Source organism: Parus major, chromosome 1A (assembly GCF_001522545.3).
Source record: "Parus major isolate Abel chromosome 1A, Parus_major1.1, whole genome shotgun sequence".
Taxonomy (NCBI): Eukaryota; Metazoa; Chordata; class Aves; order Passeriformes; family Paridae; genus Parus; species Parus major.
The window spans coordinates 49,278,121-49,301,196 of NC_031773.1; the positions used below are offsets into that span (position 1 = coordinate 49,278,121).

The following is a 23,076-nucleotide window of genomic DNA, read 5'->3' on the forward strand; positions in this document are numbered from 1 at the left end:
GGAAGGAAGGAAGGAAGGAAGGAAGGAAGGAAGGAAGGAAGGAAGGAAGGAAGGAAGGAAGGAAGGAAGGAAGGAAGGAAGGAAGGAAGGAAGGAAACGAAAATTAATTATACCCTTGGAATATAGGAACATCAGATATATCCTAGGGAAAATGAGGTTTAAATGCTGTTTTTACACCACAGTGTGGTCAGAGTTGCCCAAAGCACATGGTTCACAGCATGTGGGTTCTCCCACAGGTGCTGTCAGCAAGGCCAGTGTGTGCAATGGGGGCATGCAGGCTGGTCCACTGTTCTCACCTCATCAAGCATGAGCAGATTAGGCAGACTGCTGCAGATCCATACTCCAGGCACTACTCCCTGTGCTTCCTGTGCCAGGGGCTAGTTTTTCTCCCCAGATGCTCCCTGACTGCACACAAAAACTTAAATTTGAGCTGGAAATATCCATTGTTCTGGAGGTCATGATGGAAAATATCAAACCAACAATGTGTGTGCACTTTTCTGCTGCTTGGTACAGGCTTAAAATAATTGTGTAAATAAAGAGGACATATAAATATTTTCTACTGCTTTCAAGGGGATAAAGGCAGGGACAAAGTGCCATGTATTTCTCTGTACTGAACATATCAACTTGTATTCCCACAAGTCTCCACAGAGCGACAAAGTACAGGTCTGTTCAAATTCAATAGCCCCTTCAGGAGGCTTAGGCTGCCATTCAGTTTGGGCTTAGGGACTGGAGTCTATTTTAAAGGTGAAAAGATGGTGATTATAAAAGGCCATAGGCAAGAAGAAACCCTCTTATAAAGATTACAGAAGGGTCACTTGGAGTCTGATAAACTTGAATGAAGAGCCAGAGGGATTTTTTTTTGTTAGACTTGAAAGTGCAGCAAGACTGAAGCTTTATGCCTTTGAAATAAAATGGCAGAAGGGAAGCACAAGATTTTACTTTGGTAGTTCAGGAAATATTAGTCTTGTAAAACAGAGTAGCTATAGATTTTCTTAGTACTCTAAACAGCTCTTTTCACTTCCCTGGTGCAGCCTTCCTAGAAGACATCATCACTTATGAGTAAAGATATGTATGAGATCTGTATTTACGAAACACAGTGTATCTAGCATCTGATAATGTACAGAGAGTGCTAGCAGGGAGGGGAATCAAGTCATGCAGCTGGCACTCAAGTTTGAATTGACACATATAATCTCTAGTCCCTTTTACCTTTCTTCTGCTACAGGCAGGTGAGAAATATTGTTCAACTGTCTAAGCACCTTGTGGGAAAGAATGCACAGTCAGATATGGGTCTGTATTTATTGCCATTAAAGTGGCACACTGGTATCAGCAAGATGGGGGTTGTCACTGGCTGAGAGTAAAATGTCTCTGGGAATGGAAACCCACATCAGCATCACTGGGGACCTGCAGAAGTAGAGAGACACAGATAAGGCCAAGCCACAAAAACCCGGTATGATTTAGTGTCTGTGAAGAATTTCTTGACTGAGGCAAGTGCAAGCATGAAACAACCATCACAGAGAACTTGAAGCCCAAAGTTCCATCCTCTTCTGCTTACCCAGATCCATAAGGAAAAAGATGAGGAGGAGTAGGTGGACATCTTTCAGTGCTCCAGGTAGGGAGATGGCAGCGGCCCTGCTGTTTTGGCCCAAAGTGGAAAGGCTGAGAGCAGTCACACTCTGAAGACAGAGAAGCCCCCATGACATGAAGTCAGGAATGGACCACCTGCCCCTGATTTCAGTAGGGCTGATCTCCACAACAGCCTATGAGTAAGAAAGGTGCAAGACTAAGTAGGCACCTTTTTCAAGATGAGTTGCTTATGATGGATGTAAATGCAGGTAGCTTGTCTTCAGTGAGGCTGGATTGGAAACATCACTCTTTTTCTGAGCTTTTGTTTGATAGAACAAATTTAGGCTGGAGAAGAGACCCCCATCAGAAAACAGACCCTGAATGAAACAACTCCACAGCCTCTCTAAGAAGGACTGCAGAACATCATTGCCCACTTCAGTTATGAGCTGAGCTCTTGAGTCAGGACAGGCTTTTCAAGCCCCTGAGGCAGCCTGAGAAACTGCAGCAGTGAAAGGGGGAGGGGAACAGCAACGGGGAGGAGTGGGAATTTTGGAAAAGAGAAGCAGCAAAGCAAGAACTAAAAGCAGGAGACAGATGGTATGAAGCTGTGTCAAAGGGGAAGTGGGAAGGTGCAAAAGGGGAATATAGGAAGTGGGGACGGTTTGCAACCCAGTCAGGCTGAAGCAAATGAATGTTTATCCTGGTAGGCACCCAATTCACAGAGAAAAGTTCTCATGGCCACTTAGGACTGCCTGAGAGAGAGGCCACATCAAAAAATCCAGGGTGATGAGAAGACATGCTGTGACCATGTCCTGTGTGTGCCAAGAAATGAGCCCTGTGCTGCCTCCATGAAAGAATCCTCCCTGCTATTCTGTCTGTGCTGAAGGATAAGCCTCCTGCTCAGCTCCTGCCCTCCTGTACAGGGCTGTGATGTGCAAGCATCACTTCTGAAAGAGTCCACTGACTTCCATTATACTTGAGGGGGCAGAACACCACAGAAAGAGAGGGAGGGATAGGTGGTCCTCACTGCTTTGGATCCTGGTGGGGGAAAAGCAGCATCATGCATTTCATCCCTGCTCTGCAGTCTCACATGGGTGCCATGCAAACCTGGGTGGCTCTGAGGTGACCCAGCTCAGGACCCTGAAAGCCTCCCAAAACAAAAGTGTCTCACTGAGCGATTAATTCCCATTAGCATCTCCCTCAAACTCAGCAGTGGGAACGAGAAACCCCAGATGTGTGCCCTGCTGCACATGCTGAAGGAAACTCATGTCAAGAGCACCTCTTGGTGGTGTGAGAGGGACATCAGAGCAGCAGCAACACATTTGTATATGCTCGGTCCAGGGTTATGGGCCTATTTCCTGCAGGTTCCTTCCTTTTCCTGCAGCATGTACAAATGAAAGGTTTTAATGCAGCAGGTGCCAGTTGTTCTTAGAGTGATTATTGTATGTATTATTTGAGTGTAATGTCTCATTATTAAATAATCCTATTTAATCCCATTTAAATGTGATGCAAAGAAACATCCTGAAAGCTTTTATGTAGATCCCTGTTTTCCCTCCACAGAGGCACTGGTGAAGGAAAGATGTTTATAGATTCACAGCACAGACTTCTGACTGGACAAGAACTGACTGTCCATTGCAGTTGCAGGGAATTATCTTCCAAGAGTAATGTGCCCAGAAATGGGGTCTTGCCAGGACTTCATAGCTCACTGCTGGATAAGCAGATTTACAGTGTCTTTGACATGGGGCCCACCTCTGTGTGGGTTCTCCACAACAATCCCTCTTCCCTGACCAATTAAATGGGTCTTCTCCAGTCCCTTCCACACTGCCAGTCCCACAGGCCCATACGCCAGACTACCAGGACAAAAGCAAACACTGGTGTTCAGGTGTTCAGCAGGTCGGTGTCCCTTGTTCATCCCTGCCATGAGGTCCTAGAATGGTTTTTTTCTTCCCACCAGTAGCATTCTCTAGAGCCTGATACACCTACTTCTGAGTTCATATATTCTGTGTCTGCCTGTCCTTTCCAGCTCCCCTCTGTAAAAGCCTTTGTCCCTCTCTCATGTCCCTCTCTGACCTGTATTTCTGTGCCCATTCCTGCTCTCACTTGCAGAGGTGTCAGTGGGTTTCCTTCCTCCCCTTTCCCTACCACCCACAGAGGGAACACCTCATACAGCTGGTCACTTTGTGCTTCTGAAACAGCGGCAAGACTTGGAGACATTCCACGGTTGAAGGTTTCTGGGCTGTAGCCAGGTCTGAGTGACAGCTGGGAGCGCTCTCCTCCAGAGCAGGTCAGCCCCAACAGCCTCCTGTGGCTGCAGCAGCACAAAGGTCATCAGCCTTTGGAGAAACACTTGACTCAGAGTTCCTTCCTTCAGGAACACCCCGGCTGCAAACCCACTGTTCTTGCTCCAATTGGCCTGCTGGCAAAGCCTGGAAAATTTTAATTAATTCTGTGCCACCATATCCCATCTTCTGTAAAAACCATCTCCTGCCCATCCACTCATGAGTTCAGGCTGGAGCACACAGATGTGCACACATGCACTCTTTTCAAGGCTTAATGTTGCATGGGAGGAGAAGGAAGGAAGAGGCAGATCCTCATTTCAATAATGGAAAGAAAGGAATAGAGCTTCCCGGGATCATTCTGCTCTTGTATCTTCTTTCTTAGGGTGATTGCTTTCTTCTTCTTGACGCTTAGCTCTAAAAGTATTTTCTTTTCTGAGGACAATGAGAGAGTTGGAGCTGTTCATTTTGAAGAAGAGAATGATGTAGCAGTAGTCTGGGCAGGTGAGGAAGTGCAGCAACACATTATCCACACAGGAGAGGAGGAACAGAGCAGCCATTGGGTCGCAGCTGCTCCCTAGAGGCTGCATGACTTTGTTGAAGTATTGAAGAGAAGAAGAAGCTCCTTGTGATACTTCATCCTTGAAACTTAGGGGCACTGGGAAGACCTGAAAAACCTTCATTAGCCCTCATCACCCCAGTACTCCCACTTCAGATTACCTTCCCAACACCTCCGCAAAGCTTGGATGATAAAGGAGGGTGGAGAAAACCCACCCTTCGGAAATATTCTCACCCCGCTTCTAACCCTCGTTCAGCTTCCCTGGAAAAGCAGTTTGGTGCCCCGTGCCGTTCGTTGGGATGAGGTGGGAAGGGAGTGGGTGAGACACGAAGGGAGAACAAGAAATATTACAGCAGTCATCACCCCCACCGAGAAGTCCCGGCTGCTCCGCCTTCAGCCAGCGGCCTCTGCCACGGAGCTGCGGCTGCGGTGGAGGGGCGGAGGGACCCGAGGGTGATCGGCGGGTGAAGAAGTTCCTTCTTCCACTTCCTCCCTCCCTGCAACCTGCTGTTCTGATACTCACATTTGCCCATCCTTCCCTGCTGTTCGCCTTGGCCTGACTTCCCTTTGCCTCGGGCACCGTCCTTCGCCACGGGTCCAGAGCCATGCAAGCCATCAAGTGTGTGGTGGTGGGAGATGGGTACGTACCCCGCGGGATTGCTGCGGCTGTGGGGCGGGACAGGCTGTGCCAAGGGCCACGGGAAAGGTGGGTGCTTGGTGAAACCTCCCCGCTTTGCTGCTGACCTCCTGCAGGCTTGCTGCTGCTGCTGCTGCAGACATGCTCGCTCCTCTCTCCCCGGGACAAGGGATGTTCCTCTGAGGGAGCCTCAAGAAGTGGGCATTTCGCAGGGCATCTGCGTGGAAATGGTGATCGTGCATCTGCGTTCCCATCTGCATCCATGGGAAGCAGAGCAGCTCTGTCCCATGTGCAGGAGGTGATGGTGTTCCTGCCAGATTCAGCCCGGAGGCAGGAGTTAGATTTAAAACCCATGAGGTGCAAGTGCTCTCCTGCAGGTGAATGGCTCCTCGAAAGCCGTGTGCTCACTGGGAATGACTGGGAGAGGGGCATGGCACTCTGGTCCTGGCAAAGTGTCTGTCAGGGTCTCTGTGTTCAGGTTTTCTCAGCTGGTCAGCTTTGTATTGGGGTGTGGTGGGGACTGCTGGCAAGGGGCCTCTGTGGCACATGGAGAAGAAGCTCTTTCCACTGGGATAGGCACAAGTATAGGACACTTTGGGAGTGGGAACTAACCAAACCTTGCCTTCACAACATGGTGGCTTCTCTGCCCGTGTCCCCTGATGCCTGGAAATGGCCTGATCCAAGCCATCAATGGGTTAAGCAGTCATCACTGCCTGGGGCAGGAAGGATACAGTGGACAGAGCGTCTTTTTGCCCTGTGTGATGAGTAAATGCAAGGGAGGGAAGGAGGAGAGTCTGTGCTTGGAACGGAGTAGCTTAATTCCTTTCCACCTAGAAGCTGGCCAGACTTATCTGGGGCAGCTCTAAGGTAGCAGATGAAGAGACATTTAGAGCAGTGCTGCTGCTCCCCACAGTCACTTCCTCCTTTAGACCTCGCCTGGGAAAGAAGATGTCTGCACACATAACAGTACATGTCAGACATGTTCTCAGGGGCCAGAGGAGCAGGGAAGAGGAAAGACAGAGCCCCAAATAAAAACTGTAACCTCTAAGAAAAGTCCCCTGAAGGCTTTAAGCTGGAGCTGTATGAACAACTCCACTGGGTATTTATCTGTTACCCAGTTCCCTACCCCCCAGTTTGCCCTTCACACACAGCACCAACTCTGTAGCCTTCCCTCAAGGCAGCAGCCCCCTCACATCATGGTAAACCCCACATGTCCTGTGTTACTGACAGGTAAGGCTTTATAAAGCCTTGCTTATTGCTGACAGTCCTGCTCTCAACCCCTAGGACCTCAATTCCTCTTAAATGTATTCTGTCTCGTTACTTTGCTTCTCTGTGCACTGCACACTCTGTACACATCTCACCATCTTGCAACACAGCCCCCATTGCTCTGAGCTCTTGGTTCACCAGCCCTCACCTCCCTCCCAGCCATGCCAACGATGTCACCATCTTGGCTCAACCCTAACAACCACAGGACCTTCTCCAACCACTCAGCTCACGTGTGGTCCCACTGCTGTTCTCCCCCCATATCCCCTCCAGCACACATCACTGACCTCTTAACATGGCCTGGCTTCAATCACAGGAGCCTGCAGGTGCCTAACTAACCTCACTTCTGTGCTGTAAGCTTCACCCCTTCACTGACCCGTTTGCACAGCTCTCTGTTCAACCACACCAATTCAGAACCTCCCCCTCTTCCATGACCGATCCACTCGCAGGCCCAAGGATCTCCTGAGGCATTTCCTACAGAGCTTCACCTCCCTCGATAACTCTGTGATAAGACAGAAACAAGGCACCTGGGGAAAGAGCAGGGATTGAGAGAGGAGGATCTAAGAGTGGGGAGTGACAGGAGGAAGAAACAAATGTCAGAGCATGCTGAAAAGCTCCGTTTCCTCCTCAGCTGCCCCACAGTCCAGCGACAGAGGCAGGTGCCTTGAGACCAGGGTGCCTGTCAAGGGCACACAAAAAGGCAGAACTGCAGCCCTGTGGCAGGGTTCTTTGGCAGGTACAGTGGTATCAGAGATGGTACATCTCTGGCAGGTACATCAGAGATGGTCTGATAATCCCCAGCAGCAAAATTCCAGCCTTTGCCCAGGAAACCTCTCGCTCCTCCTGGTCTGTGCTACTTGAAGCAGGTTGCTGTCACCCCCTCCATTTCCTCTGTTCTGTAACTGAAACATCTCCAAGTTTTCCCAGGCCACACAAACCTGAGAAACTGCATCCCAGCAGGGGTAAGATTTTCTTTCCAACACCTGTCTTGGCTGCTTTATTTTCTTCCAATTTCTCTGCTCTTCTTTCCCTCACCACAGGCTTCAGCCTGTCCACACCACCTCCTTCCCCCACATGATAGCCTTATTGCTCCTTATCCCACCAATGCTCCAGCCCAGTCTGGACTGTGCAGCTACCTTGCACTCCACCCTGCTGCAGCAGGCTGTGGGAGAGGCTGAGAAGAGAGGAAGCACAAGCTTCTAGCTCAGAAACACCACCAGCAACCTCCATCAGCCATGGACCTTTCTGGCTCCTTACAGCTCTCTGTGCAAGTGTTGCTGCAGCTTACTGTAAATGGGAAAGACTGGGTAAGTCAGGAGAAGCTGCTGCCAGTCCCTGGCCACAGCTCCTGAAGAGCAGGCAGGAGTGGCTGTACTTGAGTGCTGAAGCTGGCATGGCAGCTTTGTCATAGCTGTGAGCCCACAGCACTCTGCATCATGCACTGCAAAACAGGTTCCCACCTCCACCTCAGAGTGGATGTGTTTTAGCTGAGTGATCTCTGTACTAGACCGTAAAAACAAGCCTTTGTGCTCAAAGACAACAAACGTTTCTGAGCAACATCCTGTCTTTCTTCCTGCCGGGTTTCTAACCTGTGGTTGTGCACTGTCTGGTCCTGTGGATGTGTTTCTGCTTCCAGGGGTCCCTGGATAGGGCTGGGTTAGAAGTGTGGAAGGATTGCCCCATCTCATCCTAGTAAGACTGCCTGCACTGCCATGAATTCCTGCTATTGTTTTCTTCCTCTTCCAGGGCTGTGGGAAAAACCTGTCTCCTTATCAGCTATACCACCAATGCCTTCCCAGGAGAATACATCCCCACTGTGTGAGTAATGCATGAACAGGGCCTGGTGTGGGTGGGGGCATGAAAAGCAGGATGTGAGGGGGCACAGTGACCCCTTGTTGTGCACTCCATGGGTCACAATCTCCATGCCAAGCAGAGGAAAACCAATGAAGGTGTCTCTAACTTTGGATCTGTCACCTTCCACATGAAGCAACCTCATAAAACCCTGGTATAAATGGGATATTTGGGAGAGTCCAGCCGACTCAAAGTCATCTGCTGGCTAAATGTACAAGTAGCAGAAGGCATCCTGATGGCCAAAACAAACAAGCAGTAGGCTACAACAACTGGGCCACACCCCAGGAAGGCAGGTGGGTTGACAAGGGACCCCACTTCCTTCCCTGTCCAAAGCACTTGCTGTCATTGGAGCAGTCATGGATTCTGCATGGAGCAGAATCACAGAATTGGTTGGAAAAGACCTCTGAGATCCATCCACTACCTAGCACTGCCAAGCCCACTGTTAAATCATGTCCCTTCTAACGTGCAGATGCCATTAACACATTCAAAAGGCCTTTGTGTTGGCTCCTTCTTAGCACTGGTCTCCCTTAACCTGGGAAAAAAAGTACCAAAAGGGAAAGGAAATAAAATTTTCTAGGGTGCGGGTAGGAACTTTTCTGTTGCATTATTATCCTTTTTCTTCTACCAAGACTTTACTCCTAAGCATGCAATCCTGACAGTTGTTCTAAAATATTTCAAGCTGGGTTGTCAAAGAGTAATGGGACACATTGTTCCCAGTTCCAGCAGGGCTGTTGAGGAGTGCAGCAAACTACAGAGACATAGATTCTTCTTCACTGCTAAGAATAAAACTAGGTTTTGGAACATAGGAGAAAGGCAGGGGCTTGGCTCTAGAGCAGATGTAGCTGTGGGAAGGATACTGGGGAGAAAAATGGGAAAAGAAAATGGTTTGTGAACCTGCATGCAAGGTATCAAAGGTGTAGCTGCAGCCAGGCAGGTGTAGCTGTCCAGGACAGCTGGGTGATGGGGAGGAGGTTGATGAGTGAGAATTCCATGAGGTGGAGGTTCACAGGAAACCAGCATCAGCCAGGTGAGCTGAGAAGAGGAATCATCACCCTTTGCTCCTGGGTGCACCTAGTGAGCCCCACCTACACCACAGGAAGGGCTCCCTCTTCTCCTGTTTGAGCCATGACCTATGTCCCTGAATTTCAGGTTTGATAACTATTCTGCCAATGTGATGGTTGACAGCAAGCCTGTAAATCTGGGGCTGTGGGATACTGCTGGACAAGAGGATTACGACAGGCTGAGGCCACTCTCTTACCCGCAGACGGTGGGTCACACTCCATGCCCCTCCTCCCTCCCCTACATCTCCATCCCTCACTGCAAAACTCAGCATGTGCCATGAAACAGTGACTCTGCCCTTTTCTGAGAATATCTCTGTTGATATTCAACTGACTTGAAACCCAAAAGTTGAAAGATATCTTCAGGTATTTCTGAGCCTTTATCTAAACTCCCATAACAGGTATAACTGAGCTAGAAAATGAGACATTCAAAGACACTCTTGAGCCCAGATGACACTGACTTTGTGTGGGACAGATGCCTTACACGGTCCTGTAAAAAACCTTCCCTTTGTACAGTTAAGGTGGTTAATGGAAGTTAAGAGCTGAGGCAGGAGCTTGTCACATTTCTGTGACCCCACTCTTCTGACTTCTGCCTTTTAAAAGATATGTGATTTGTGGGCATGTGTTTGATCTGCTGGTGCCTCTAGCAGAAAAAATGGGTGCCTCAGATACTGTATTCACCAGCTTTTCACCACACTGACAGAGTGATTTCAGGGTTTAGGGATCACCTTCTCTGGAGAATGTTGTTTCAAGCAGTCTTTTGGCAAGCTCAGAAAGACCTTGCTGCATCAGACATTAGCCTGAAGGTTGCCATTGCAATCAAAGGGGTTAGGAATTGATTAGAAATTGTTTGGGCTGGGTTCAGCCACCTAAAAATCAGACACCTGGTGTAAGGTGTTTTTGCCTGCAGTCAGTGCAAGCAGGTCTCTTTCTCAACAACATGCTTGCATCCACTCTGGGACATATCTCAATAGGCGGGCCAATGTTTCTCCAAGGTTTTTGTCTCTGACGGCTATGGAAGTATGGAAATGGATAGGCTGGGTGTGGCACCACTGCTCCAGCTAGGTGAAGCTGGATGAAATAAATATAACCTTAATGAGCTTGTATGGTTTTGGTTTTGTTTGGTTTGCTCTGGTTTTAAAGGAAGTCTGAATTCTACCATGCCCAGAAGAGTCGCTTACCTGGAGAGCCAAAAAACTGCCTCCTCTGAGTCTTGTGTGTATACTTTTTAGGCTGAAACTAAGTCTGTCTCAACTGTAGGCAGAATTGCTTTGGCCTGAAAGCTCTCTGGTGTTCCATGAGAAGTGAGCAGGAAGCTGTCAGGCCGTTTCCCATGAGGATGAGTGTGCCAACCACAAAAACCCCATCCTCAGTGCTGACCGTTTGGCTCCTCTGATAACGGTGGCTATGGTTACAATGACTCAGGGGAGCAGACATCCTTCTCTCCACTAGAGGAAAGAAGCAGCAGTCAGGACTTTTACACTGTAGAGAGAGCTTTCCCAAGCACAACTCTGCTGCAGAGGGAGGGTGCTGCCCACACAGACCTTCTCTCCCCTCCCTTCCCCTCCCCTTCCTGCTTCATCATGCCATCCCATGCTCCCATCCTAACTCTGCACCATGGTTGTATGCCTACAGGATGTCTTCCTGATCTGCTTCTCCCTTGTCAGCCCAGCATCTTATGAGAACGTCCGTGCTAAGGTGAGGCCGTATCCTGCTCCACCAGGGGAGGAGGGGTGGTGTTGGTGGTGGTCTTGCAAGAACAGTGACTGTGGGTGGAGACTACCTCTGGGACATCTAGTTTCAAGATGTCATATCTCTTTTCTGTTAGTCAGAAGCCTCCTTCAGATGCCTTTTCTGGTTCATTTCAAAGGGGGCCAACTCTACTGATGGGCTAGCGTTCATCCTGCTGGGCTGTTGTGCTGTCAGGTCACAGACATGTATTCTGATGGCATCTTTAAGCCAAGACTGTCAAAGCACAGACACACAGACACAGACTGGTCCAATGGGTATAAGAAGCAGGAACCCACAGCTTTTAGATGGGAAGTGAGGGAAGAAGGGAGAGATTGGTGAACAGGAGAACAAGAGTATGTCCCTCCTCCCACATTAAGGTTCTTCCCTGGGTGGGAGGAGGGTCAAAGGAAGAGAGCAGCTTGTGCTTTTGTGTAACAAAATTTGAGCTCCCTGCCAGGGATTTTGCCTGAGAACCCAGCAACAGGAGCTGGCCTGGGCCAAGCTGTAGTGCCCAACAATGGATGTGAGAAAGGACAGGTTGTTAGCTACTTTGCTGACATTTTTTTCAGGAATGCCTCTTTGTTTTGCCATGTGCATGCCCACGCATGTGATCTCACATCTTTGGCATTTTTCTCCATTGTTAGTGGTTCCCTGAGGTGAGGCACCACTGCCCAAGCACTCCCATCATCCTTGTGGGCACAAAGCTGGACCTCCGTGATGACAAGGACACCATTGAGAAGCTGAAGGAGAAGAAGCTATCCCCCATAACATATCCTCAGGGTCTTGCTCTGGCCAAGGAAATAGGTATGTGCTTGGGAATCATCTTGGACCTACTGAAAGGAGAAAGGCAGAAGAAAAGGGCTTCACCTCAATTTAACGAGGTTTTTATAGCGTTATCTCACGGTGGTATCTCTGAGGGACACAAGGAGACACATCCAGGGTCATGGGACAAAGTGCACTTCAGGAGACTCAGGAAGGAGATCTGCTTCTTGAGGAAGACTCAACGCCTCAGCCCTCAGTTTTCTGCCTCTCTCTGGCCATCATCTTCCACATACACAGCTACACACTTTCACACTCTCCCCCCCCTTTACTCTGCTTATCCTGTCTGGGACAATATTTTTTCTGTGCAAGCCACAGCTGCACTGTGGGCAGAGGCCACTCCTCCATATCCGGAGAGAGGCAGAGGAGAGGCTTTTAACCTCTCTCAGAAAGAGCTGTAACTGCAGTTTCCTGTCCCTGCCTGTGTCTGCTGGGGCTTATACGTGCAATCCCAGGTATGGGTGTCTCAACCCACCATCCAGCTCTTCTCAGATGTGGCACACAGAGCGAGAGAGAGTGAGAAACACAGCTTGAAGGAGTTCAGCAGAGAGAGAGTGTCTGGCCAGGATGACATGGTCAGACACACAATGGCTCTGTTCTGGCTACATGGGTAGCCAATAGACAAACCCAGGTCTAGTGCATCTGGCAAGCTTTGCCCTGAAGTCAAGACTGTCTGAGTGAGTGAAATGTGTCCTGACAACATGTAATGTCTGATCACCTGAGATGTGTTTATTCAGCTTGGGCAAGAGCCAGGTGCCGTGCTTTCTAGCATAAGGAGCAGAAACCTGGGTATCCCCACTGCCTGCCCCCACCTCCCTTCCTCCCCACAGACTCTGTGAAATACCTCGAGTGCTCGGCTTTGACGCAGCGCGGCCTCAAGACGGTGTTTGACGAGGCCATCCGAGCAGTGCTGTGCCCACAGCCCACCCGGACAAAGAAACGGGCATGCAGCCTCCTCTAAGCAAGTAAGTCTGACAGGGATCCCCAGGAGTGGCATCAGTGGTGCTTTCCTGGCCCAGAGTGGGCCACTTTGTTCCTGGTGAGGCTGTGGAATGCTGTCACCTTCAAAGAGAAAGAGGGAGACAGCCATTCCTGCTTGGGGAATGGACAGGACATGGGATGATGCACCCAGGATCAACTTCCCCCTCCTTTCTGCTTCACTGTGGGCAGGTTTGTTCCCATCTCTTGATGTAGGGCAGCCTAGGATTTTCCATGTGTGCCCTCACAGAGAAGAACTGTCAGCTTCTGTCACAGAGGGAACCACACCCAGGCTGCCCTGGGGATGACCTGCTCTGAAACCTATGAAGCCACAGCCTTTGCCTATAGGAAAAAAAAATAGGAAAAGAAAATGCTGCTCTTTATTCATGGCAATTGCCTGTGGCCCTACCTCTTACCAAGCTCACTGAAGGGGTTTTTGTGCTGTTCCTTGGCCAGTGGCAGCTTCTCCTGTCTGACTCCTTTACTCCTCATATTGTCTCTACCTGCCTCCACTTATGTACAAGGCAGCAGAGGGAGGAGGGATGCTTCAGGACAAGAGTCAAAGCTGGTCAGAGCTAAACCCACCACAATGATGAAAGACTGAGAGCCTGCTAGTTTGGACCCTGTCTTTTCATACACCCACCATCACCAGAGCAGAGGGAGGGAGAACAGGAAAATAGTTGAGCTGGTATTATGAGGTCTGTCATGTTTTTGGCTATAGATCCCGGACTCATCCTGATGCCAGGAGCTCCCCAGCACACAGGAGAGTGACAGCTCCAGCAGCCTGGAGCTCATTGGCACGGTCATTGCTTTTTACTTCTGCGAACTTGAAAGACTGCTGTGGGTCTGTAGCACCGGTTTGTCTGTTCACACAATGTCCCTGCTCTCGCCTCACCCGCCCACCTGCCCCTTTCCCTTCCTTGCCAGCCCCTGGGGTTACAATGTAGAGAATGAGACCAAATAAACTGTACATTCTTGTTGTGTCCATGATGTGTTGCACCTCAGGGGGACACAGCCCTGCGGCTGTGAGCAATGGGACAGCTGGGCTGGAGGCCCCTCCCTGCTGTGCCCCTCCTTCAGCAGCGACAACCCAGGCAGCACCACATGAAGCCTGGTGAGCCCCAGTTGCTGTAGTTTGATGAGACCAGGCCTGGTTCATCCTCCATGCTGCTAAGTTCTCAGCTGTGCCCTAAGTTCTCAGCTGAAAAGTTGTCTCCCCTCTGTGCCACACAGAGGATGGGATGCGGGCTTTGGGAGGGGACACCTGAACGCAGACTTCTTTCTGTGGGGACTGCCCTCGCAGCTTGCTGGGGACATCTTTTCACCAAAACATTGCTGCATTAATCCTTCTAAGCTCTGGCACTCTCACATTATCAGACACAGGCAGAGTGAGAATAAGAAGGGGGAGGGCAGGGAAAAAAATTAAAGAGGGAGGAATGAGTCACCAGTCCAGACAAATTGCCTCCAAGACACTAAAATTAAGCTGAGGAGAGTGGTCCCAGCGGTACTATGGATCTGGCAGCTGTGAGCACCTGCTTTCCTGATGCATTGCAGGGACTTGAGCGTAAGTGTTACAGGGTGGCTGCTACTGCCACTACTTGCAGGAGAGAGGAGGGCTCAGGGTGTGATGATTGGCACTGCAAAATCCTGCAGTCCTAGGAGGGCACAGAGAAACTATGGAGTTGAGTCAGATTACTGTTCCTGGATGCAGCAACACTTCTGAGCTTCACAGTCTGCTTCCTGCACTGAGGAGGTGCATTGGTGATGCCAGGTACAACCAGACACAGCGAAGCTCCCGAGGTACCCTGCTGCCAGGGAAATTTCTGCAATTTCAATTCATGGTCAGGTATGAATAAGGCAGTTAATTCAGTGATGTGACACATTACCTGCTGAAAAAGTTCACAGCAACCCTGGCAGGCACCCTGTGGCAGGGTGTTCTGCAAATATCTGCACTGCACGTGGGCTGCTGGATGAATTGCCCAGGCCCATCCAAAGGTAATGTAAATGATGTCAATGTAACTCCAGAAGAGTAAAAATGAAGCCTCTGGTATGGGCATATCCCTGTGAAAGGGCAAGGGACATGAAGTACTTGAAAATGGGGTCTGACCTCTCTTAAGCATCTTAAGCATGACTCAACGCAATATATTCCCAGTGATTTATTACTTCTCTCCAGTTTTCAAGCCTTGGCTTTTACTTTTTCAGTCTGCCCCATCCCCTATCAAGTACAGCAATGCATAAGATGTGTGTGAAACAAAATTCATGTATCAGCCTACCTGTGGAGGTGCACAGGCTGAGCTCTCATTCCAACACAATTTAAGCAGTTTGCATAGCCCCCCACTGGAGAATGGGGCACAACTCAGAGCACTGAGGAAATGACCTGGAGACCTGGAATTTGTGATCCTATGACAGTGCTTATCCTAACAAGTCCTGCAAGGGTTAGCTGTGTGGAGCTGTGCAGTTACATGGCTCTGTTTCCTCTAACAAAGGAGCTTGGGGGCTCTTGCAGGGTGCTCCAGATGCCCGCCCCGGTGAAGAAAACCTCTGGGTGCTACCCATGCCAATCCTTCCGCAATGAGGACTCCTCTCTCTTCTGTGTCTCCAGACAGCATTTTGGCCAACTTCTAGCCTAAAGAGGCCTGACAGCTTTGAAGTCCTGTAGTGCCTTCATCGGCTCTCCTTTCAGCAGCACTGGCTGCACATAAAGTTGTCCAAATAGGTTTGGATTTTAGACGCAGGCTAGGAGAGCCGAGCCAAGTCGCCCCCTCCTGCAAGCCACTCTCTCACCACATAGCTGTTCTCTGCATCCCTCTCTTCTTCCTCTTCCCTCCGCTGTCTTCAGCATCTTTTACCTCACTCCTCATTCCTTCATCCTCCCCTCTTCTGCTCTCCCCTTATCCCTCTGCCCATCTCCTTGCGCCTCCCTCTCCCGCTTCTATTCTCCAACCCGGTATCTCCCCCCGCTCATCTTTGTTCTCCTGCCCTGCCGTCCATCCCCTCCATCCCCTCCATCCCCTCCTTCTCCTGCCGGTGTTTCCGTGCGTGGCGCCCATTGGCTGCCGGCACCCGTCCCCCGGTACCGGCGCTCCGCATCCCGAGCCCCGCCGATGGTGGGGGCTGCGCGGGGGAGGGACCCGCGGGCGTGGGGCTGAGGGGCCGCGCATCCCCCCGCCCTCCCCGGGCCCCTTCCCACGCCAGGCACGGCGGGGGCGATGGGCAAGTCCGGCAAGCAGGACTCGCACCGCCGGCAGCGATCGGCGGGGCTCGCTCCCTCCGGGAGCGCTTCGCTCTGCCGCGTTCAGGAAAGGGGAAGGGGAAAAGCATGACACGGATTCTCCCGGGGAAGCGGAGGAAAATGTACATGCCGACGACATGTAAGTACCCGGCGGCTCTGCCCGCTCTTGCCAGATGTCTCCCGCGGGCATGAGTCCATGCAGAAGTTAAGTCTGCAGTTCCAGAGAAGAAAACCTGCCGACCACCCCCCTCTGCCGACCCTCCAACTCTGCCAGTCCAGCCTGATCCTTACGAGAGAGCTCAAGCCCGAGGTGAGACGGGAGAGTCCTGAGCTGGAGCAGGGCCGCGGGAAAACAGCGGGGACAGGAGGGGAGGGGGCCAAGAGGGGGTGGTGCAGGTTATTTGGCTGTGTTGTCCCTCCCAGCTGCTATCCATGGTTTGTTACCAGGACTAGGCTTAGCTTTCAGCATCCACCTCCTCCTCTCATTCAATGCAGAAATATATATAAATATATATATATTTATGTTTTTTCCCCTAAGGAAAGAAGTAGTGCCAATTTCCCATCTCTTCCTATCTCTCTGCCTTCTTCCTGCTCTCCAGCTGCATGAACCAGGCATATTCTGGTAGCACCTGTTAGAGGATCCTAAGCCTCTTGCAACAGGTGCTGTCCGCATCAGGAACAGATCCAAGTGGATGCCAACACAGCATCAGTCTGAGGCCAGGGATCCTCACCAACTCCTACCTATGTATGTGCTGCCAGAGCAACCAGGAGAGTCGATCCGAACTAGATGGAGCACTGGTGCCCACTGCTTTTTCTGCCAAACTAGCCAAAATGTGCGACATGGCATTTGAGCTGGTACATGGCACTTGGCAAAGTTAGAATGGCAGCAACAGACCCCGCCTGCTTAAAGATCAAGTTTCTCCCCTGCAGCTGCCTGAGCAGGAAAATCAGTTTATAGGAAATCCATGCTTTTAGTTGCACTCTTTAGCATTTTTGATAGGGCTTCTGAAGATACCCTGAAGCTGGATTTACTGTATTGCTAAACAACAGTCTGAGCAACTAGGTTTGAGGTCTGGACCCCAGACACTTCTCCAAATGCTTTCCAGCTCTACCAGGAGTATCTCCATCCGTATTTGGTATTTGTAAGGCTCCAAATGTTTGGCTTTTTTCTTCTTTAAATTTCTTTGTATGCAGGAGGAACATCCAAATGGATTCCTATCTATGTCTTCATCTTATAGAGGATCATCCTTTTATGAACATACTGTTCTGACTTCTGCCACCTTTTGTAGGGATCTTCATCCCTAGAGCGGCCAATATCCTCCTCTTTTCTCCTACAAGTTGTGTCACTAGAACAGAATTGGAAAAAATATCAGAGGAAACATCCTTCAACTTAGAATTTCAAGTCACTTCCTACTCTGCCTATTCATTGCAGCCACTTGTGATGTGTGGGACCACCCAGTGCTGCAGGACCCCATGAGATGGGCTTCTGTCAGGACAGTGTGCCACAGCCCAAGGCACCTGAAAATTAGGAAAATCTAAGCAATCCCAGTCTGTCAAAGCTGAGATGCTCTAATGCAGGAAATATTTATACAATAGCCTGTAGGAATGGCCTTAAGACGTAGTTGTTCAACTGTTTTTATGGGGCCTATGAGATGAGACTTTTTCAGCATAAAATTTGATACATCTGTGGGGTCTGTTTGGCTCGCCTGTGTGATGTCCAAGGAGTCTATGTAAAGCTCAGGTCTCCCCTAGGGTTTCCAGAACTTGGAATGGCACCTACAAAACAAACAAACAAACAAGCAAGTAACAAAAAGCCAGCCAAACAAAAAACCCCAAACACTGTAATATTAGACATCAGTGAAGAAAGTTGTGATGCTACAGAAAATCACATCCATGAGAAAATCTCTGGAGTGTCTCTGGCCTCCCAAAAATAGTTAAGGTTGGGAGTCCTTTCCTTTGACATCCTCAGTTTTAATTTCAATAGAAAAGGAATTTCAGAGCCCAAAGAGATTTTCTGAGGTGTGAAAAAGGCCCCCATTCACTTCCACCAAATCATCTTCCCTTCCAAGGACCTAATTCAAGGGGATGACCCTGCCAGTCCACACTTCCAGAAAATTTTTCCAGATATGGAGTAATCCTGAAAGAAACACAAATCTCCCCTGCATTTGGTTTTCCAGGGTGTCTCTGGTCCACAGTACTTGCTGGGCTCTGTATTTCACATATGGAGCCCTGACAAAAGGCATGTCCTTCCTTTAACTGTCCCTTGTCTCCCTGCAGCTCCTCACCCAGCGTCAGCAGCGAGCTGGTGGTGAATGGAGAGCTTGTTTGCTCAAGGCTGTCTCTGAGTGAGCCGAGTGCTGTTTCCATGCCAAACCCTGACATGACGAGCAATTGGGCTCCTCAGCTAAGGAAGGCAGGTGCTGAGCTAAGCCTCTCTGCTTGGATTGAATGTGCTTTTCCTTCTCCTGTGGGGAGAAGGAAAACAATAACCTGGCCAGTCCAAAAAGAGCTTCAGCAAGCAGGAGACTAAATACTCAGAGAATAGGAAAGTCAGAGCTGGAAAGGCACTTTATCACTGGATGCTTTTCCCTCTTTTGTTTGTAAAGCACCTGCCACTCATAAATGAGAACCAGGCCCCTGGTGACCATGTCCTCAGCATCAGATTCTTAGCAGATAATGAAAACTTTCCCTGTCCTTATGCTAGTCTAGTTCTTTCCCCAGAGGATCTTTCACTAGAGGAGAGGCCCACATTGAGCCATGTCCCTGTTTGTCCCTCCATGTCCACTGTGCCTTGCAGGACTAGAAGAGTTTGATACTGTCGTAGACCTTCCAGCATCTGCCAGCATCCACAAACTCCCCTTGATTTCCCGTGCCTGCCCATACCTAAGACACAGTTAATGTGGTGATTTTACCTGTGGCTTGTTCAGCTGTCATGTCCCCAGTATCAATGTTTTTTTCTCCTCCCCTCAGCTCCAGATTGCTAACTGATCCTGCAAGGACACTGCCCCCTGCCCTCTTCCCTGCCTCTGCTATGGACACTTCTGCTTTTAGCCTCCCCACGCCGGCAGTGTTGGAGGAGGGGAATGCCTCCAGTAGCTGGGCAGGCTTCACTACCCTCAACAGCTCCTCCACCGACAGCCCTGGTGTGGTTGTCAGCGGTGTCCTCATCCCCGTGGTCTACCTCATTGTCTGTGTGGTGGGGCTGGCTGGGAATTCCCTGGTCATTTATGTGGTCCTGCGGCACTCCGTGAGCGAGTCGGTGACCAACGTGTACATCTTGAACCTGGCCCTGGCTGACGAGCTCTTCATGCTGGGCCTGCCCTTCCTGGCTGCGCAGAATGCCCTGTCCTACTGGCCATTTGGTTCTTTCATGTGCCGCCTGGTGATGGCCGTGGATGCCATCAACCAGTTCACCAGCATCTTCTGCCTGACGGTGATGAGCGTTGACCGCTACCTGGCTGTGGTCCACCCAGGGAAGTCCTCCAAATGGAGGACAGCACGGGTGGCCAAGGCCGTGAGTGTAACCGTGTGGGTGTTGTCTTCCATAGTGGTGCTGCCCGTGGTTGTCTTCTCAGATGTCCCTTTAGGGATGAGTACATGCCACATCCAGTGGCCAGAGCCTGCCTCGGTGTGGAGAGCTGGCTTCATTGTCTACACTGCTACCCTGGGCTTCTTTGGACCACTCTTGGTGATTTGCCTCTGCTATCTCCTGATTGTTGTGAAGGTTCGCTCCTCTGGCAGGCGGGTGAGGGCTCTGTCCTCCAAGCACAAGCTTTCAGAGCGCAGAGTGACCCGCATGGTGGTGACTGTGGTGGCTGTCTTCGTCCTCTGCTGGCTTCCCTTCTACGTCCTCAACATAATCAATGTTGTCTGCCCGCTGCCAGAGGAGCCGTCCCTCTTTGGAGTCTACTTCCTCGTGGTGGTGCTGCCGTATGCCAACAGCTGCGCCAATCCCATCATCTACGGCTTCCTCTCCTACCGCTTCAAGCAGGGCTTCCGCAGGGCCATCTTCAGGCCGTCCCGCCGAGTCCAGAGCCAGGAGGTGCCAGCATGCCCCCCAGAGAAGTTTGATGACGAAAGGGAAGAGGGTGAGATCAGCAAGATCACCCAAAATGGAAATGAGAGGCAGGAGCGCCCTCTAAGCAGCGGAGAAGGAAAAAGCAATGAGCAAAAACCGCTCCCCGAGGAGCCTGCGGGATGTGAAAAGAGCAACAAGTTGCATGTCAGTTATTTATGATGAAAGGGGTGGTGCAGGGGAAAGAGACATCGGGACATGGGATCCCCTTCACCTTCTCTGCTTTCAAAGGCAATGGGAGACACTGATGCAAGGGAATAATAAAGTCCAAGAGTATGCTTAAAGATTAATAGGGCTCCATGATCTTGTGGAAGAAGCAAGGCATTGTTCTTGGCTTTGAAAGAGACACCTGAGGTTTGTGTGGTACCAATGTTACCAGAAATTGGTAAAAATAAAACCTCCTTAACACTAATGTAGCAATAAGAACCAGGCATTCTTTATTTGGCTGGATGCATGAGTGAATATCCCCTTCCAAATATCATGCATGCTGAGTACAGAAAAAGCTCCCATTTATATACTATATTTTGCATACATGCTCATGGGTTTTCCCAGAATAAACATACACATGATATTAATTTCCCCAAAATCACTGATGTATTTTCCCTCTCCTTTACACATGTGTTCTTCTGTCCTGGGAGTCTCGTGGTAGTGGCTGATGACCCCAAAGTCAAACCTGAACTCCTGGTGAACTGGTAAAAGTTGGCACAACTGGGCTGGTTGCTTTTGAGTAGTTCTTCCTACAGAATAAACATTGTGCAGTTCCATAGGCCAGTGGCTTTTGAAGAATAAGCATCGTATTCACCACCAGGAGCAAACCAGGCAACACCAGGTAAAGGGCAGACTGCATTTAGGGAAAGCTGAAGAGGTGATGGGCATTGAGGGTACAGAGAGAGCAAGGCCAGGCCTACAGCCATGACCTGCCCTTAGATGACCCAGCTTTGGAGGGCATAGGCTGCCATCTCATGGTGGCACCTCAAGGAAGTCCCCAAACGGTGTAAATGCCATATGTAGGCAGTCTAGTGCCTTGACTACACTCCTTATAAACATGAGAAGTGGTTTACCTTAAAACATGAACAGGAAGGAGAAATGTCTGCAGCAAAGACATACCAGCCAGTTGCATGCATGGCTGGCCCCTCTCTAGTTCTTCAAAAAGTCTGGGGGACAGATTTCCTGCCTGTCTTGGTCATGGCTGGAGACCACTGACTGCTCAGAACCTCCTCTTTCTTTTCAGAGCTCTTACAGGCTCTGGGCAGGATGTCAAGACTTACCTAAGAGAAAAAAAAAATTGAAATTTTTTTTTCTGCACCTCGCATTCCTCAGGGTTCTCCTGGTGCCTCTTTGCCCTGGTGGGAGGTGTAACAAGGGTAGAGAAGAAGGCAATGAGACATGAGCTGCATTTCTTTTCTTCTCCTTAAGCTTTACTGTAAATAAAGAAAAAGCCTTTGGACTTGGAAGACCAGGTGGGCAAAACCATTCTACACGTTTAGGGGAGGGGATGCTATGGATTTGGCTCTCCTGAGAATACACAATGTCTTTGAGTTGAGTCAATCTCTGTATGGAATCATGTTTGGCTGATACAAGAGATGAAGACGTCTCTCAGTTCAGGATGGGGGCAGGAGGCAGACAGAGGTCAGGGGATCTCCAGTGTGTGAGAGCTGTGCTTGTGAAGAGTCTGTGCAATACTAGGAACCAATTTATCCTCTGGGAAGTGGTAGAGTATTTTGGCTCAGGATGGTCAACAAATGATGCGTCTGCATGTACACAAAGGTAGTTTTGACAGAAAAGTAGGCAAAACTTTGTTCCCTGGACTGTACCTGTATGGGGATGGCTGAAGAGGATCGGAGACTGGGGAGTCAGGGTGGTGGGAGGCTGGTGCCAGTCCTGGGCACTGACACTCATCTGCTGGAGCTGTGCACATGTGTACAGGGACACCTAGAGGGGTATGCATACATAAACACAGATGAGGGAGTGTGTTTATGCAATTGCAGGATGTTTAAGTGCGGATGTGAATGCTTGGACAAGAGTTGGAGAGCGAGTGTGCTGCTGTGGAGTTGGATGAGTGCTTGCTCCTGAACGCTGGTTGTTGGAGAGAAGTTGTGCATGGGCCCATCCGAGTGTGCAGGCTAGAGGAGCAGTGCTGTACAAGGGTGGGTGGGATGAAGGTCTCTCTCTCCACTTTGGCTTCATTCCGGAAGCTCTCCTAAAATGTCTGTCCCTACACTTGTAACTTCTCCATGAATGGCATTGCTAAGCTACAGCCGCCAAAACAGCCCTCATACCGCAGCCCTTTGGGCAGTTTTCTCCACAAACAATTTTGAGAAATGGGAAGGAGGGACCCACCAGAAGGACACATGCCTCCCTGAGGTCAGGAGATGTTGCAGGAGGTGACTTGTGGAGGGTTAGGGTTCTGGGAGCTAGCTGGGTAATGGAAAGATATCTCACGGGTCACTTGAGAGAAGGTAAGAGAAGGGAAGGAGTGGCATGGGGTGGGGTGTGCTGGGACAGAAGCCAAAAGCCTTGAGCTGGGAAGCAGAACAAGCTGCAGCAGCTGAGGATCGTGGGAACAGAACCACTTTATGAGGAAGCAAGAGTTAAGGTCACACAAAGGCAATGTGAGAAGACGTGAAGGCCTGGCAGGCATCAGAACTGCAGTGCAGGGCACCCAGCTTTGGAAAAGGACTGTCACTGGGCCTCAGGTGAACAGACACCTCCTAGCCAGGTTAGAGAGCAGAGGAAGAGTGGGCAGGCACAACCAGCCAAAACACCTGCAGCTGTGCTCTCAGCCACTGGTACTGCCATCACCTCCATGACAAAGATTGTCCCCTGAAATCCTACATCCTCATGTTTCCTCTTTAAGCCTGGGATGCTGGTCCCAAGCTGTCCATGCCTGCAGGCTCAGCCTCAGGAGCTGAGCTGCCTGCCAGACCACACAGGAACTGTTCAGCTGCCCTTACAGCACTGCCCTGAGCAGGGACAGTCAGACACCCGGGAGTGCAGGCTCAGCTCACGGGGAAAAGAAAGAGCTTGGTAGCCA

General features: G+C 50.1%; 2 protein-coding genes across 5 annotated transcripts; both read left to right on the forward strand.

Moving 5' to 3' along the window:
• The first annotated feature begins 4,848 nt into the window (after positions 1-4,848).
• On the forward strand, positions 4,849-13,718 carry RAC2 (Rac family small GTPase 2). 3 transcript variants are annotated; one of them, XM_015629135.3, is made up of 7 exons: positions 4,856-5,038; positions 8,045-8,116; positions 9,299-9,416; positions 10,843-10,905; positions 11,583-11,742; positions 12,588-12,722; positions 13,457-13,718. In XM_015629135.3, the coding sequence occupies exons 1-6, from the start codon at positions 5,004-5,006 to the stop codon at positions 12,716-12,718; spliced, it is 579 nt and encodes a 192-aa protein (XP_015484621.1). In that variant the 5' UTR covers positions 4,856-5,003; the 3' UTR covers positions 12,719-12,722; positions 13,457-13,718. The 3 variants fall into 3 exon arrangements, with proteins under 3 accessions (XP_033370423.1, XP_015484621.1, XP_033370422.1); XM_033514531.1 differs by lacking the exon at positions 4,856-5,038 and adding an exon at positions 7,577-7,605; XM_033514532.1 differs by lacking the exon at positions 12,588-12,722 and having other exon boundaries at positions 4,849-5,038.
• Positions 13,719-13,813: 95 nt separating this feature from the next.
• SSTR3 (somatostatin receptor 3) lies at positions 13,814-20,454 on the forward strand. Of its 2 annotated transcripts, none has more exons than XM_015629134.3 (2): positions 13,814-16,277; positions 18,938-20,454. In XM_015629134.3, the coding sequence occupies exon 2, from the start codon at positions 18,999-19,001 to the stop codon at positions 20,202-20,204; it is 1,206 nt and encodes a 401-aa protein (XP_015484620.1). In that variant the 5' UTR covers positions 13,814-16,277; positions 18,938-18,998; the 3' UTR covers positions 20,205-20,454. The 2 variants fall into 2 exon arrangements, with proteins under 2 accessions (XP_015484620.1, XP_015484619.1); XM_015629133.3 differs by having other exon boundaries at positions 15,391-16,106.
• Positions 20,455-23,076: the final 2,622 nt, after the last annotated feature.

Coding starts and splice junctions, on each gene's coding strand:
- RAC2 (XM_015629135.3), top strand. CDS start 5,004: ATGCAAGCCATCAAGTGTGTGGTGGTGGGAGATGG. Junction 10,906..11,582: donor ATGAGAACGTCCGTGCTAAG/GTGAGGCCGTAT, acceptor CTCCATTGTTAG/TGGTTCCCTGAGGTGAGGCA. Junction 11,743..12,587: donor TGCTCTGGCCAAGGAAATAG/GTATGTGCTTGG, acceptor TCCTCCCCACAG/ACTCTGTGAAATACCTCGAG.
- SSTR3 (XM_015629134.3), top strand. CDS start 18,999: ATGGACACTTCTGCTTTTAGCCTCCCCACGCCGGCAGTGTTGGAGGAG.